At 41.3% G+C, this 14868-nt stretch overlaps 1 protein-coding gene across 1 annotated transcript; it reads left to right on the forward strand.

The window, feature by feature from the left end:
• Positions 1 to 252: 252 nt before the first annotated feature.
• LOC115577649 (regulator of G-protein signaling 8) lies at positions 253 to 14482 on the forward strand. The gene is made up of 6 exons (XM_030410553.1): positions 253 to 639; positions 1997 to 2531; positions 3412 to 3455; positions 4026 to 4159; positions 10675 to 10841; positions 13991 to 14482. The coding sequence occupies exons 2-6, from the start codon at positions 2037 to 2039 to the stop codon at positions 14159 to 14161; spliced, it is 1011 nt and encodes a 336-aa protein (XP_030266413.1). The 5' UTR covers positions 253 to 639; positions 1997 to 2036; the 3' UTR covers positions 14162 to 14482.
• Positions 14483 to 14868: the final 386 nt, after the last annotated feature.

Below are 14868 nucleotides of genomic sequence, written 5' to 3' on the forward strand. Positions count from 1 at the left end.
TTTTATTGCTATTTTATTGTATAGTACTTTATTGGTTCTTGCATATTGTACGTAGTTCTTTATTGTTTCTATATTTGCCCTTGAATATTTTTACCTGAATGTACCTAGATCTATCTGTTTGTGTTTGCGTGTGTGTTTGCGTGTGTGTGTCTTCGGGCGGCTCTTTCCCTACGTCTTCGCTGTAGTCTGGCGGACAAGTTGAGACAGTGGTGAAGGTGTGGCGGCAGTAGCCGTGACGATCTCTCTCTCTCTCTCTCTCTCTCTCTCACTCACTTCAGGTGTCACCGCATTGAACTTCACGGAACTTTTCCCTCGTGTGTGTCTCGTCTCGTCTTGCCTCGCTCCGTGTGTGTGTGTGTGTGTGTGTGTGTGTGTTTGTGTGTGTGCTCAGATATTAGCGCTGTGGCAGGAGGGGAGGTCTGAGTGTGAGTGTGTGTGTGCGCCGCTGACTGGAGCCAAGAAACAAATCCTGGGACAGCGAGCAGCGGGAGCGACGCATGTTGGATTTCTCTTTCTCTTTCTTCGGGGGGCGTCTGAAGTCGAGATTGCTGAACTCTTCGGTTTCTTGCCCATGTTGTTCACAAGAACCTGCAGACCCAAGCGACGCTGAGGAAAGCTGAGTATTTGCTGGACGAAGAGGTAAACACACACACACACACACACACACAAACACCAGCGTAAAGGAACCTCAGCTGAGCGTCGGCTTCAGAATGCCTTAATGAGTTCACATGTCAGCCAGCTGTTCCTCTTCACAGGGCAGAGGTGGGCAAAGGTCCGTCCTCGCTGGATGTCATAGATTTTACATATAAGAAGGCACAGTGATTGCAATCGGGACTACTTCCTTATCGACAGCTTGCCGGTCAGATTTGTGCTAACAGTGGCACGTCCTGTGTTTATATTTTCACTCAGCGTTTGTGACAAATAAAATCTCAAACTTTTGTCTCACCATTATTTATTTATTTATTTATTTTTTATGATGAATAATTACAACGATTTCATCTGCATTTTTCATGCTTCTGTAGTTATCGGATACAGACAGGCTTCTAGGGTTTTTGACTCAATCAACATCATTATTCACTGTGTCAGGAGTGTGCAAAATATAATTTAATTAGTTATGAGGAGCATTTCTTTCTGTGGCATTGTGAGCCAAAAGTGTTCTCTGTTCTCTCATGTGTGTTCACTGTAAAAAGAATCACTGCTGATCAAGATCCAACTGGGCAAAAAGAAATCGTTACAGTGCTTCTTGAGCTGATTTGACAGTAGAAAGGAGGCACAACTTGTGAAACGGAATCCCTTAATTCTGTGCCCTTTTTTAAAAAATTCCAGAAGCTCTCTTTTCCAACGACGCCCCTGATTACAAAACGCATGAATAAACATGCACAGCAGGATCATAATTCACAAAAACATTCAGGCTGCAGAACACTGAACAATGTAGGCATTTGAAACCATCTAAAGAAATAAGATGATCAAGTTCAAGAACTATGCCTGACCTGAGAAGCAGTCTTTCCCAAAATCAAGGTCTCTTGGGGATGCGTGTGCAGGTTACAAGTTCTAAATGAGATGAAACTGGTAAGACAGACAGGTAAAACATGCAGCAGGGCCTTGTAGATAAACAATCATGCAGTGATGGCCATCTAGCTTTGTCATAAAGAACACGGTGATGAATTGGAAATAAAGATGAAGGTGAAAGGCTTATAGAGCCTTTCGAGGCAGGGCAGTTGTGTTTGATCCTGAATAATCTGCACTGGCATCAGTGGTTTCACCTTGTGTGTGTGCATATTTTAAGGGAGGTTAAAGGGCTGTTCCGATCTTTTATTTGGGAAGTTGGATTCTTGGGTGACATAAACGGTAATGTGAAGCGGTTAATTCTCAGTGACCCGTTTCTCTTTTCAAGTGCATTGCCTCCTCTTTATTCAACAGGCTGGGCTTCACTCATCTCTTATTAACCCTTTTACTTAATTGTTCTTCTTTTCTTGTCTTTTCCACTTCTTTGCAGCACTTCCTTTTTCTGCCTTTCTCCATCACATACAGCTACCATGCGTAGATTCAGCTCCGAGGGATGCCTCCTCGATCTGGACTTCCTCCCATGGAAGAGGATGGCACTGAGGAACCCAGATTGTAAGCAGAACCGGGTATCAGGCACTTACACACCTCACACAGAGGTGGATGTGCTGGACGGGGGGTCAACAACCCCCACCATCCTGGAGCCCAGAGGGAGCCCTGATGAGCCGAGAAGGAAGGAGCTGACCAAGGAGCACAGCGTCAGCGTGGAGAACCTGTGTGAGCTGGGGAAACTGGAGAAGAGCCACCTCGGAGTGTGTGTCATCAACGAGGGCTGCAGGGCCTACAGCGACGGTCAGCTGGCCCCCGCCGCCAAGGGCAGCACGGAGAGCGTGGAGAGAGATGACCAGCCTCCCCCGTCCCCTTCATCTTCCTCCAACCCATTCCAGTTTAAATCCCAGGACAGGCACCACCACCACAGGGCCAAACTATCATCTGCTAAACTGCACCTCAAGAGCCTGTTTGGACAGGTGGGACACGGTTACTTTTCAGTTCGTACTGTAGAGCAGAGTTTTTGGCAGCTTCTTAGAAAGTCCTCAAACTAATTCAGGTTATTAAAGGTTTCTGCTGCACTGTAGCTCATTAGGGACACATCTTACCAAACGCACTTTTTAGTCTGTTCATTTCAGGATGCTCTAAAAATGGACTTGCGGTGACTTTAGGAAACCTGTTTTGAGCAAGTAAAACATTTATTAAAAATGTATTATTTTATTTTACAAGACAATGTGATGAGAACTTGGAGTAAATGCAGACATGGTGCAGACATAAATGCATACAGTTAAACGGTACGATCCACAATCATGTTACTGTTGACATGATTCTGAAAGGTCCAACTATGATACTATTGTGATATTAGATACCATGGGACAAACAATGACACAACATTGAGGGCATAAAAGGTTTATATTTATTGAAAGGTGTATATATAAAACAAGACTCGAATACTGTATGTTGAGAACAACAGCATATAAGGTCATTTTGCCGGCATGTATTGGCTCTACAGTTCACTGTCGGAGAGAGAGCAGGAAAAACACAAATAGTGCTGGTGTATCAGTACTGCACAAAATAAGTATTGAAACCATTTCAAATATTCCAAATCAGTATAAATTGATATTTTGATATTTTTGACAACAGTAGATCATGATCGAGTCATGTTTCTGAGCAGAGTGGATGATGATTCTCTATGGGTTCATCATTGCAAACAACCACTTTTCATGTTAGATGACTGACAAGGTTTGAAGGCAGTTCTCTGTCACGACATAATTTGGAAAGATTCATACTGAAAGCTTGGGATTTAAGAAAGTGGGACAGGTGGACGAGCTCCGGTTAACCTTGTGGTTTCGCTTTCAGAGCCCTCATTCCTCAAATTCAAACCTCAACACAGAACAAGACAGGTGAGAATCACATTTATTTTCTTCTAATTGTTACTCATTCACATATTCTACAGCTCTCATGTTTCTGTGATGAATGAGTGGAACACAAACTACTTTGTCACAAAAACATTCATGAAGTTTGGTTCAGTAATTGATTTGTTATAGGTCTTCTGACAATGTGACCAAATCTGCTGGATCAAAAATATACATACAGTAACTTGAACAATCAATGTTGGTGATTATAGAAAGTTGTGTTCCATTCATTCCATCACAGAAACATGAGAGCTGTAGAAACCATTGGAACTCAAGACTGACACGATGTACATGTTCTTATAAGTGGATGGAAACTTCTGACCACAACAATGATATCAAAATAACAACAAAGATAACTAAATACCAAGACCAATTTACTGTTCGTAGACAAACATTGGATGTCTTAAAATTAGTCACATTAGATTTGGAAGGCAAGTCAGTTGTTTATATTCTTACCCATGTCCTTTTGAGACCTGGAGTTGTGATGATAGTGGTGTCTTTTGGTCTGATCTTCCTTGACTGACTCTCACCTGTCCCTCACGTGATACTGGTCCACAGCGCTACAGAGAGGAGGTCACGTCTGCACTTCATGCGTCAGTGGAGCCAGGTCGGCCCCAGTAAGAAGAGAAAAATTGGTCGAGAAGAGCTAGAGAAATGGGCCGAGTCCCTGAACTCCCTGCTGGCCAGCCAAAGTGAGTATTGCACTCAAGTATCTCAATTACACTTTTGCCCAATGAGAAGTGTGGACTGAACTTGTCAGCTGATAGGTCAGTCTCTCAGCTCATCATACTCCTTGGTCCAGAGGTCGTTATCTCATGCTCATGAAAATATTTCCCTGAATATTTTTTGGACATGTTAAAAAGGAGAAATGAATTAAAAAGATACAACAACTTTGATTGAGGTTGCACAATAGAGGATGACAGCTGTTTAGTGATATTTAATTGCTGCTGCTATGGGTGTCTCACTCAAAAAAAAAAACCAAGACATTTGTGGAGTGTTGTGTGGGGAGAGCCGAGGAGCAGGAGAACACAAGCCACCGCTCAGCTGCTCAGAGCCAGCCATCTCTGTAGGAGAGAGTCGGGTGCAGAGCCAGACCTTCAAGAGGAATAAACGCCCAGAGTCACATCAGATTCTGTTCTGTTCCAGAGCTGTTTAACATTGGAGGAGAGCTCAGAGCTGACTTTTTAACTTGAAGGATTAAAAGAATTTTAGTTATTTTCACTCCTGGTTATCAAACTGAATCCTGTGATCCGTGGTGGAGAGACCTCCGTTGTCTTGAAGATTCTGCGGAAGATTCTGCTACGTTATTGCTGAAACTACCTTGACCTTGACACCATCACAGCCCAAGGAGTCTTTCGAGCATCTAGCCAGACCAGCCCGACCAGCGACCAGAGAGGAAGAGAGCTGAGATAAGATAATGTGAATCCAGCTTTGTTTCGGGCTACTCATGGCTAATGTCTGGTCACAGGAGAGATGGATGTGTTTTTTACAGCGATGCTTGGTGCTCACACACAGTCAAAATTGATGGACGGAGTTTCCCAGATGTCGAACTCTTGATATGAAAATGCGGCCCACATCATCAACACCATCTTGTTGCTGTTGCGTACAGACACCCTGACACAGATTCAAAAGAGGTGCTTGTAATGTTGACTGCCAACTGGAGCTGATGGGAAAGTGTACTTTAGGAACGGAACATGACAAAGAGTAGAGGGAAAAAAGAAGAGAAATCATGCGAGTAACGATCATAAACACAAACGGTTCCGCAGTCAGATGTGCCTCCCTGGTGCTGAACACACCATAAAACAACCACCGCTGGTAATGAAAATCTGTCCGACGTGGCTGAGGCACAAATGGTTTACAGTTTTATACACTTTAAGTTTAGTCTCATTTGCCACTCACTCTCTGACTAGATCAAGGCACCATTACCTTGAATAAAATGATGGATTACTCTTGGTTTATTATCTCCTCCCTCCACACTAATGGAAAGTCAGGTGGAGCCTCACAGTAAAACAGCATTGCAGCATTCTCCTGAACAAATTACTATGAAAAAAAGAAATAAACATAAAATGGCTCCATTCAAGTCTCCAGAAGCCTGAAGATCTCAAATTATTTGAAAAGATGTTATTTACACCCTCTTTAAGCCATATTCTTCACTGTTAAGTTTTATTGAAAACTCTGTCTGACGTGGGCCCAGGAGCTCAGCTTTGTGTCAACGGTGGAAAAAAAGTCTTTGCAAATCAGTTTAGAAACTTACAGATTTGGAGACAAGCTTTATGGAGCTGTTTTCTTTCTTTCTTATTTAAAAAAAAATGTTTGTAAAACAACATTTTAGCAGAATGCTGCAACTCTGTTTTACTGTGAAGCTCCAGGATTTTTGTGTGGACTACGAAACTTCACCTGACTTTCATCAACATGGAGGGAGTAGATAAAGACTACGTCTTCGTTTCAAGGTGAGCCGCCCCTTGCACGTGACAGCATGGGAAAGTGGAAGTGATGGAGTAGATTGAAATGAACAATTCTTTCTAACTGATGTGAAGCTTTATTTATGGTCACATTTTTAGTTCCACTGCTGTCAGAGCTCTGACCTCCTTCTCTGTGTCGGTTTGTCACAAGTCGTCTAGGTTACACCATATTAAATAGACCATGCAGAGTCATTGACCACTGATGTTGCTGTTGAGCAGTGTTTGAATGAGTGTTTGTATTACGTGTTCCGCTGGTGACAATATAAACATTCTAATGGGGGAAACAATTAATGGAAATATTGAACTAAAATAGCAATATGCCAACAAATCAGGAGAAGAAGACAAGAATTATTTAAGTGATCCAGACTTTAAAACACACAATAAGGCTTTGCAAAATTGAGGTGGGACATAAATTCAGCATATGTACAATTAAGCCTATAAAGATAGAAATACAGCATTTCCTTTTATAGCAATAAAAACTCCACAGCTTACTGCCCCCTGATGTTAGATGATAGCTCTTCCTTTACCTCTTGATGGTCCGACCTGAACTTTACACCCTGACATTTAACTGACTAACCATCTCTGCCTTGGAGAAATGTTTGTGCAACTAAAAGTCAAATCTGTCTCAAGTTCCCCCCCCCCCGCACGCTTTCATCTGAACTCACATGTTGCCGCAGTGATGTTGACATCCGAGCGGACGTCATTGGTTACTGTGTGCTGTGCAATAAAGCCAAAAGAGCGGCACTTCCCCTGACCGTGCTGCTTCTATGAATAGAAATCACTGCTACAACAGAGTCTGTCTAAAAGTCTATACAGTTTGAAAACTACGATTCTGGGTGTTATATTATATCGCATGACGAGGAAACCTGCATATTTGCTCGGGTGGATTTCCTGGTGTATTCCAGTGTCCTCCAGCATCTGATGGCATTCTGACGTTGTTACCCCTATCAGCAAAACCGGGGCAGGCCCTGATTAAACTCTCCGATAACACAGACAGCACTACGGGACATTTTGAATGCCACAAATGTTTCCATTCACGTCACTATTTTAGAGATTACAGTGTTTCTGCATATTGTGTATATATACAAAATACAATGTAAGAATGTCTTCTGTCTAAAAAGACTCGAACTTTGTTGTAGATATTTGTGTTAATTGTGTACTTTTATTATCCCAAATATTTCCAGCAGTGTTCAAACTCAGAGAAATCCACAGTTTTGCTCAAGGTAATGGAGCGTTTCATTAGGTCACCTGTCGCTATAGCTTCTGAGAGAGTCAGAGAGTGAGGGAGGAAGTCAACGAATGAGACTTGCATACCATTCCTGTCCATAAACATGTCAGATATATTTTCATCAGCGATAGTGATTGTTAGGTGGTGTGTTCACCAGCAAAGCCAATATTTACCTGGTGTTACTAGCCACAGGATCATTTGTGTTTATCCACATAAGTCACAAAAGTGTTTATTTGCCCCAAGCAGCCAGATTGCGTTGCTGTACATTAGCCGTAAGAGGGTGTGTGTGTCTGTGTGTTTGAATTCAGGTCAATCACTCAACTCAGCACTCAGCAGAGACCCTGGTTCTCTCTCTTTCTTTTTCTCCTCTCCTATCTGTAACATTACATTTATAAATTAAAGTACATCTCCCCTCCAGCTCCAGTCAGCAGTCAACATTACAGAATATAAACAGCCGACAATGAAGGGCCACCTCCGTGGATCACTGCTGCGGTCAGGGTCATAAACCGGAGTGAAGATAAATCTACCTTTTAATCCCAAAAGTTCTAAAAGTAATTTCTGAGCTCCCCACTGGTGGGTAAACAGTGCTGGATCAGAGCAGAATCTGACGTGAGTCTGGGTGTTTATTCCTCCGGAAGGTCTTGATCTACACCTGACTCTCTTGTCCAGAACTGGAGGCTCTGAGCAGCTGAGCAGCAGCTACCCCTACACAACACTGCGAAACATCTTCTGTATTGATAGAGAGCCCTCTAGCGGCATTAATTACATTTTGTGCATTTTACACTATTGCTTATCATTTCTTAGAGCATGATCTGGCGTTTATGTGAATGTGCTTTTCAGACCTACAAGGCAGCCACCACACTTTCTTGAGTTTAAGTGCTAGAATTTAAAGAGGGCAGTCACTCACATAGTCAGTTTACTAGTCATGGTGAGTCATACTCGATCCAAGAAAATAACTCAAGTGACATCACTCAGGTATACTCAGTTCCTAGGAGTGTTACACCAATAAATCCCCCCTTGCTATTGGAGTATTGACCAATATTATCTTTCCACAGATGATGCATAACTGTTTTAGAATATACTGTCTTAAGTCCAAATTATGTACAGTCAGTACCGAACAAGTCAGGTCGGTTTCCTGATACATTGCCAGAGTTGGGTCTGTTCAGGTCACCCGCATTTTAGAATTGTGACAAATGATCCTTGTGTCAGATTGGACTGGGTCTGACAGTGCGATGTCAGATTGGTTCTCTTTCTGTGATGATTCATTTTTCAATTTTGTATCAGATCCGACCTGTGAAGACCTTTAAAAGACGTCAGTGTAGATGCTATCAAGTTGCAGGGGAAAGGGGAATGTGCTTTTGGAGCTTGACACATTCTTGTCAGGATATCTCACTCTCTGCTACTTTGACTTGCCACTCCCCAGCCTTATTTAAGTTCAATACTACATCAGTGGCATTCTCATTTGTAAGTAATGCATCACAGTCGTCATGTGTGGTGTTACTGGCCAACCGTACTTATAATTGCACGGTAATTAATAATTTAAAATAACCATGCATGCTAATGACTCCAGCCCCATCACTTATGTCCAGACAACCAACTAGATTGGACTTCTGGACAGCTGAGATTTGGGGTGTATCTGTGCGCTTTGTCTTGTGATTCAAGACTAATCGTAATGGAAGAATTGGAAAATGCTTTTTCTGACCAGATGGATTTGAGGCCTTTACAAGTAACATACAGTTCTAACTGGAGGGAAAGAAAGACAAAGGAAAAAGCCATTAGCAGAACCAGATCCCACAAGTGATACTGTAATGTGAACTCACCCTCCTCTATCTGATGCTATGGGCAGTAAGCTGGGAAAGGCTTTGTCAATTCGCAGACCAGCTAATGTGATTCGTTAGTGGCTAAGATGCCCTTGACAATGATGCAGCTTATTACAGAGGAAGAGAATATTTTATCACCTCATATTCTCCTGCAATATTAATACATTCTAGATGAGGCTTTGACCACAATAAAAACAGAACTGATGTTCAAGCAAGTGTTTCATACTGTAAGTGAGGGAGCAGAGGAAAATGAAGGTAGAAAAATACATTCAGTAATCAAAACCAGTTTGAAAACTGGTGGTTTACCTGATGGCTTACTAGTACACTGGTATGGTCCTCTGTTTGAGGGGAGGTGGTGTCCAAAGCTACATGACCATCTGACAAGCGTATTGGCAGCTTAAATGCAACCCCTTTTCTTTGCGTAGTTTGCTTACATGCTAGCATTAGCATTTTAAGCACTAAACAAGACCTACTACCACAGATGACATTAAGCTAGTTAGTTTTGCAGGTAGTTGGTCACAAATCAAAGTGTTGGACAATGTTGTTGATTGTGCAGGATGAAAAGTAAGAGGGTCACCAATTATTACAATTCACCTGAAAGCAACATGCATATCTGAACTGAATTAACCAACAAAAAACACATAAAACAATATTATGTAGGGATGCACGATATATATATCGGACTGATGAATTATGAGCCTGATAATAGAAAATGTACATTATCGGTAATCGGCAGATAAATTAGCGTTGATAAATCGATAATACAATGAGAAACTGCGTTTGTTCTCGTAACAAGTGCAGCATCTACACACAGTAGTTGGCAGTATGCACCTCTACAGTCGTTTTGTGAGCAGGCAATAAACACAGAGAGGACAAAAACTCTGTTGTCCTGCTCATGAAGTGGAACTGCTACGCCTGTATAGAGTCACACAGTATAGAAGAGACACACATGTCGTTGCTGGATCGGACTTTTTTTTTTTTTTCATCTACCATCTTTGCTCACTACAAATGTATCTTTCAAACATAGAAATGTGTAATTATCGTTTATTTAATTGGCATTGGGCATGAGAGGCAGGTAATGATCGGTATAGGCAAAAAAAAAAAAAATCCATATCATGCATCACAGACCTATGCACTCTGGCTTGTAGTTTTCTTAAATTGCCCCCCCGGGGGACAAATAAAGTATTTTTGGATGAAAAATGTAATTGAATTTCATCAGGGTCCCTGTCCATGATTTGGCTCTAAGCCCAAAGCCAGGGGTCTCCGTTGACATGAATCTTTGAAATGACTCTGAATAATAATAGTAAAAATAAAACAATATAATAAAAAGGTAAGAAATAGAAATAGACTCCTATACACATAGTATGTACAATTCATATACATTTTCCAGTTAGTGCAAAACAAAATGAGAAATTGCGTAGGGAGAACTGGGACACGTTGCACGTGTGTTAGTCGGCAGTTTAAAACTCTGTATTAAAAACAAGTCTTGGCTTAGAGCCTAGCAGTTTGAGTGGAGATGATGGATGTGTGCCAAGTTTTAACAATTAGCCTGAGAAACGCTGCTGCTGGTGATACTTGTGCTTCTGCTATGGGCTTATTAGGGCCTCAGGGACTGTGCTTCCTCTTGTAACGTGTAATGTGACGCTACATGAAGAGGTAAGCCCCACTTATCTTCCTTCTGCTCCTCCTCCTCTCAGCTGGCGTTTCAGTGTTTGGAGCATTCTTGCGCTCTGAGTTCAGCGAGGAGAATCTGCAGTTCTATCTGGCCTGTGAGCAGTACAGACAATCGTCCAACAACTTCAGCCTGCAGAGGAGGGCGAAGGACATCTGCGCCACCTACATCCAACCAGGAGCCCCCCGGGAGGTACAGCCCTGCTTTTATTTTCAATCTAGCTGCATGCACTCAGACTAAACTGTGCAATCTTTTTTCAGGGAACAGGAAGTGATACTCAAAGTATGTGTCTCCCTCCCAAACAATGTGCTGTGTGTGTGTGTGTGTTTTGCATGCTCTTGTACTTCAGAAGCTTGTGTGGGTGGCTCAAGTTTAACATCTTAAGAGCCTCTTTACACTAACTCAGATAGGGTTCAACCAAAAACACAAATCCAAACCCCCCTCAGTTACAAGATTTTGAAAAAATGGTATTCTATCTTTGACCAGGAGAACCTCTTTAGTGAGTTATCAACTAACAACATTGCAAGACTCAAAATGATCATTTGTAGATGATAGTAAGATTTGTCATTCTGGTTTAAAGCAAGACTATATCATTATTAACAGCAGCCACTGTGGCCAAAGGTTAATTGCAATGATAATGGTACATTTCCCTTCACTTGAGTCAGTTGCCTTCAAGGCAATTGATGTAAACAATTCTCAAGTATGCTCAAGTAACAAGAAAACTAAAATCTTCTTCAGGTTTGAGTTTAAGGGCTCAACATTGAAAATTGTATCTGCCTCATGATTGACTTATCATTGACTATAAACAACAAAGTCACCAACCACGTAAAGGCATTGAGTTTTGATGATGTTGCTAACTTCTGATTGGACATACAATGCTGTGACATCACTGTTTTTCAATTAAAACCCTTCTCAATTCATTGATTCTTTATTTTGCCTTTAAAATGTCAGAAAATATCGAAAAATGTGTATTAGTGTTTTCTCAACGTCCAAGATGGCGTCCTGAAACGTCTTGTTTTGTCCACATCCCAAAGACATTCCGTTGGCTTGTCATAGAAGAGGAAGGAAACCAGAAAATATTTACATTTAAGAAGCAGAATCTTTTACACGGTGTTGTAAAAAAATACCCACTCCTACTTCAGTCACGTTCCTGTCATTGACGCCATGTAAGATACATTCTGATGTTTGTCGCTTTCCCAATTGTGCTTCCTTCAATGCCAACTACTGACCTTGATCTCCACCATTGAGTGCAGGTTAACCCTCATGTTGTGTTCATTTCATGTTAAACAATTTTGTGTATAATACATACATTATCACTACTTGTTGTGTTAGATCTTTTTATCAACTTAAGTTCTTGTGAACACTACAAGTTTTGAACTTCTATTTGTTATTTATGGCCTGTATACCTCACTGATCTGAGCGTATACATCTTGAATTCGAGTTCTAAAAAGCATAATTTCTGGATTATTTTGACTATAAAAAATAATCAGATGAAACATAGTATATTGTTTATCACAGACAACTTGGGGTCAAAGTTACCAAGGACATTTGTTTTGAAACCATTTAATTTTTTTTATACAGTCACATAAAGTAACACTAGTCGTGTTCCCGGTCAAAGGGTTAGGTGGGTCTCAGGTGGGGATGAAGACTAGGATAAGTTCCCATTCTTTGACCTGAATGTGACAGCAGCCTCAGCATGGCCATCCTCTTCATCACTGGATTCCTTCCCATCAGTTAATTCTTGGTCTGGATTATATTCTGTGTCGTCTTCATCTTCTGACACTTCCTCCTCTAATCCATCCTCACTGTCAGTTTCCTGGCCTCTCTCCTCCTCACCAGTGTGGTGATCACATATGTAATCAATAGCCTCACTTATGGTATATCGATGTGCCATGGTGCTGCCACACAATGAACTGTGAGCAAGGCCTCAAAAAAGCATTTATATAGGCTACCAAAGCTGCGAGAAAAGTTCAACATTATTGAAACAATGTACCAACAACTTTCTGAGAACAGGTGTTGTTCCTGCGGGAGAGAGACTCTACTGGGCTAAGGTTCCCGTGGTGGTTGCCTGGGAACCAAGGTGTGTGTGTGGGTGTGTGTGTGCATGTGTGTGTTTGCGTGTGTGTGATTCCATGTGTGTGTGTGTGTGTCCATATGACAAATGAGGATGTACCTGAGATCAGTTTTTTACACTAATTGTAGTCTCCCCCATTAATTTCTAATGACTGGTCATTTTTGACCGGGAACACCAAGAGTGTACAAAAGTTGAATAAAATACACAAAATTGTATGCAAATAAATACTACTTATTTTGTGTGTTGAAATCCTCTTTGTGGACAAAGTCATGGACTTTTAGGTCAGTCTGATCAAATTAAGTACATTTTTCAGAGATAAAACTTTTAAATCGGACAGATTTGACCGGAACACAACATAAGGGTTAAGGTTGGTGGGAAAATAGACTTCAACTTAGTATTGAATAAAATAGGTGAGATGAATGAAGAATAACCTGTAATTTAACTATCTCCGTAACACTTCTGATTGAATGTTTAATTCACTAATACACTAAATTACAAATTGTACATTCAAAACTTTTTTTTAAATTTATTGTTAAAGACCTTCACAGCACACCAGGAGCTGCGGCCCACACTTTGAGTTACCGCACTAAATGTACGACTTTGCTTATATAAATGTCACAGAATTGTAGGAAATGCACTTAAAAACATTCTGAGGGAGGGTTCACATCTGGACCCCCCAATATCTAACACCATGGCATAACCCTTGACGACTACCATATTCACTGGGCCACATAACCACAAATGAATCCAGAAAGCTAGACAACATTTTGGGCTATCTATATTAATGACATATAATGACTTTTGAGCCTTCATTAACGTTGTGAAACAGCTGCGGTTTGGTTAGGTTTAGGTACCAACACTACTTAGTTAAGTTTAGGAAAAGATGATCCTTGGGGTTTTCATTATGTTACTTCTATAAGTCATGACCCAACCAACCACCCCCCACACATCCACCCCTGACTCAGATTTGTCTGGCTCTTTATATAACTGCACTAGAGGGTCGCCTCCAAACATTTGGTACTAGAAGGGTGACTACAGCATCAAACAGACCAGGCTGCTGTTTTTGACGCGTTTGGGGTGAGAACGGGCTGAACCACCAAAGGCTGTAACGTTACTAAAAATAAATCTTAAAAGGTCATGAAACACAAGCAGTCAGACGATCACACACACATGCTGGAAACAGCTGATGAAAAAATGATGGTCAAAACTACAAAAGCAATGCTTACATTCTAACAAACTGAAAATAATTACTGCACTGTTGTTGTAGGTGAACCTGGACAGCAAGACGAGGGATCTGACCATCCAGCTGCTGCAGGCTCCCTCTCACACCTCTCTGTCGCATGCACAGAAACGCATCTACTCGCTGCTGGACACAGACTGTTATCCCCGCTTCCTCCAGTCCAACATGTACTTCTCCTTACTCCAAGAGGCTGATTAGCCTCATGTTGATGAGACACCTGGACTCAGGACTCCTGTGTCCAGTCTTTATGTTGAGCTAATCACATCCTGACTCCAACTTTGTATTTAACACACAGCAGTGAGACTGATACATATCATTTTAAGCCCAGTTATCAAAAATATAAATTTCCCAACATGTTATACTATTCCTTTATTGGGCTGCTTGTGGGCTTTGAGCTGCAGCAGTTGGCCCAGAGAATTTAGTAAAACTCTGCTGAGGCAGTTTCTTTCTGTCACTTTAATATGACCCGTGAAACTATGCAGCTCTCGTTGTAATCATTAAACATCTTCCATGTAAGCAGCTCAAGTCCCCATGGTCCAATAACTCTCAGAGTTTCTCCTGCTGACGGAAAGGAAAAACAAGTTTTACAAGAATGAGCTCTTCGCTGAAAAGGTCATAGTACAATGTAATTTACTTATATGGCAAAGGTGGTAACCTGAGCTTATTGAGCCTGACAGGTTAAATTGATACACAGCTACAGGGAAGGTTTTCAGCCTGCCTCTGCATGCAGATTGAGAACAGTCTTTTATATAGGTTGTTTCTAATGAATGCTGTTGAATAACATTTTCCTGAATGTTGGGCCTAAAAAAACAGAAAAAAAGTGCCCATCTGCTTTGAGTTTTAAAGAGAAAGAAATAAAATCCTGTTTTTGTACTTGATCTGTCTTATGATTCTTCAGTGCTCGT

Source organism: Sparus aurata, chromosome 3 (genome assembly GCF_900880675.1).
Source record: "Sparus aurata chromosome 3, fSpaAur1.1, whole genome shotgun sequence".
NCBI classification, from domain to species: Eukaryota; Metazoa; Chordata; class Actinopteri; order Spariformes; family Sparidae; genus Sparus; species Sparus aurata.

Excerpts from the sequence above, each read along its gene's own strand:
- LOC115577649 (XM_030410553.1), top strand. The coding sequence starts at position 2,037 with ATGCGTAGATTCAGCTCCGAGGGATGCCTCCTCGATCTGGACTTCCTC. Across the intron at positions 3,456-4,025 it reads CTCAACACAGAACAAGACAG|CGCTACAGAGAGGAGGTCAC; the intron begins GTGAGAATCACA and ends ACTGGTCCACAG. Across the intron at positions 4,160-10,674 it reads CTCCCTGCTGGCCAGCCAAA|CTGGCGTTTCAGTGTTTGGA; the intron begins GTGAGTATTGCA and ends TCCTCCTCTCAG.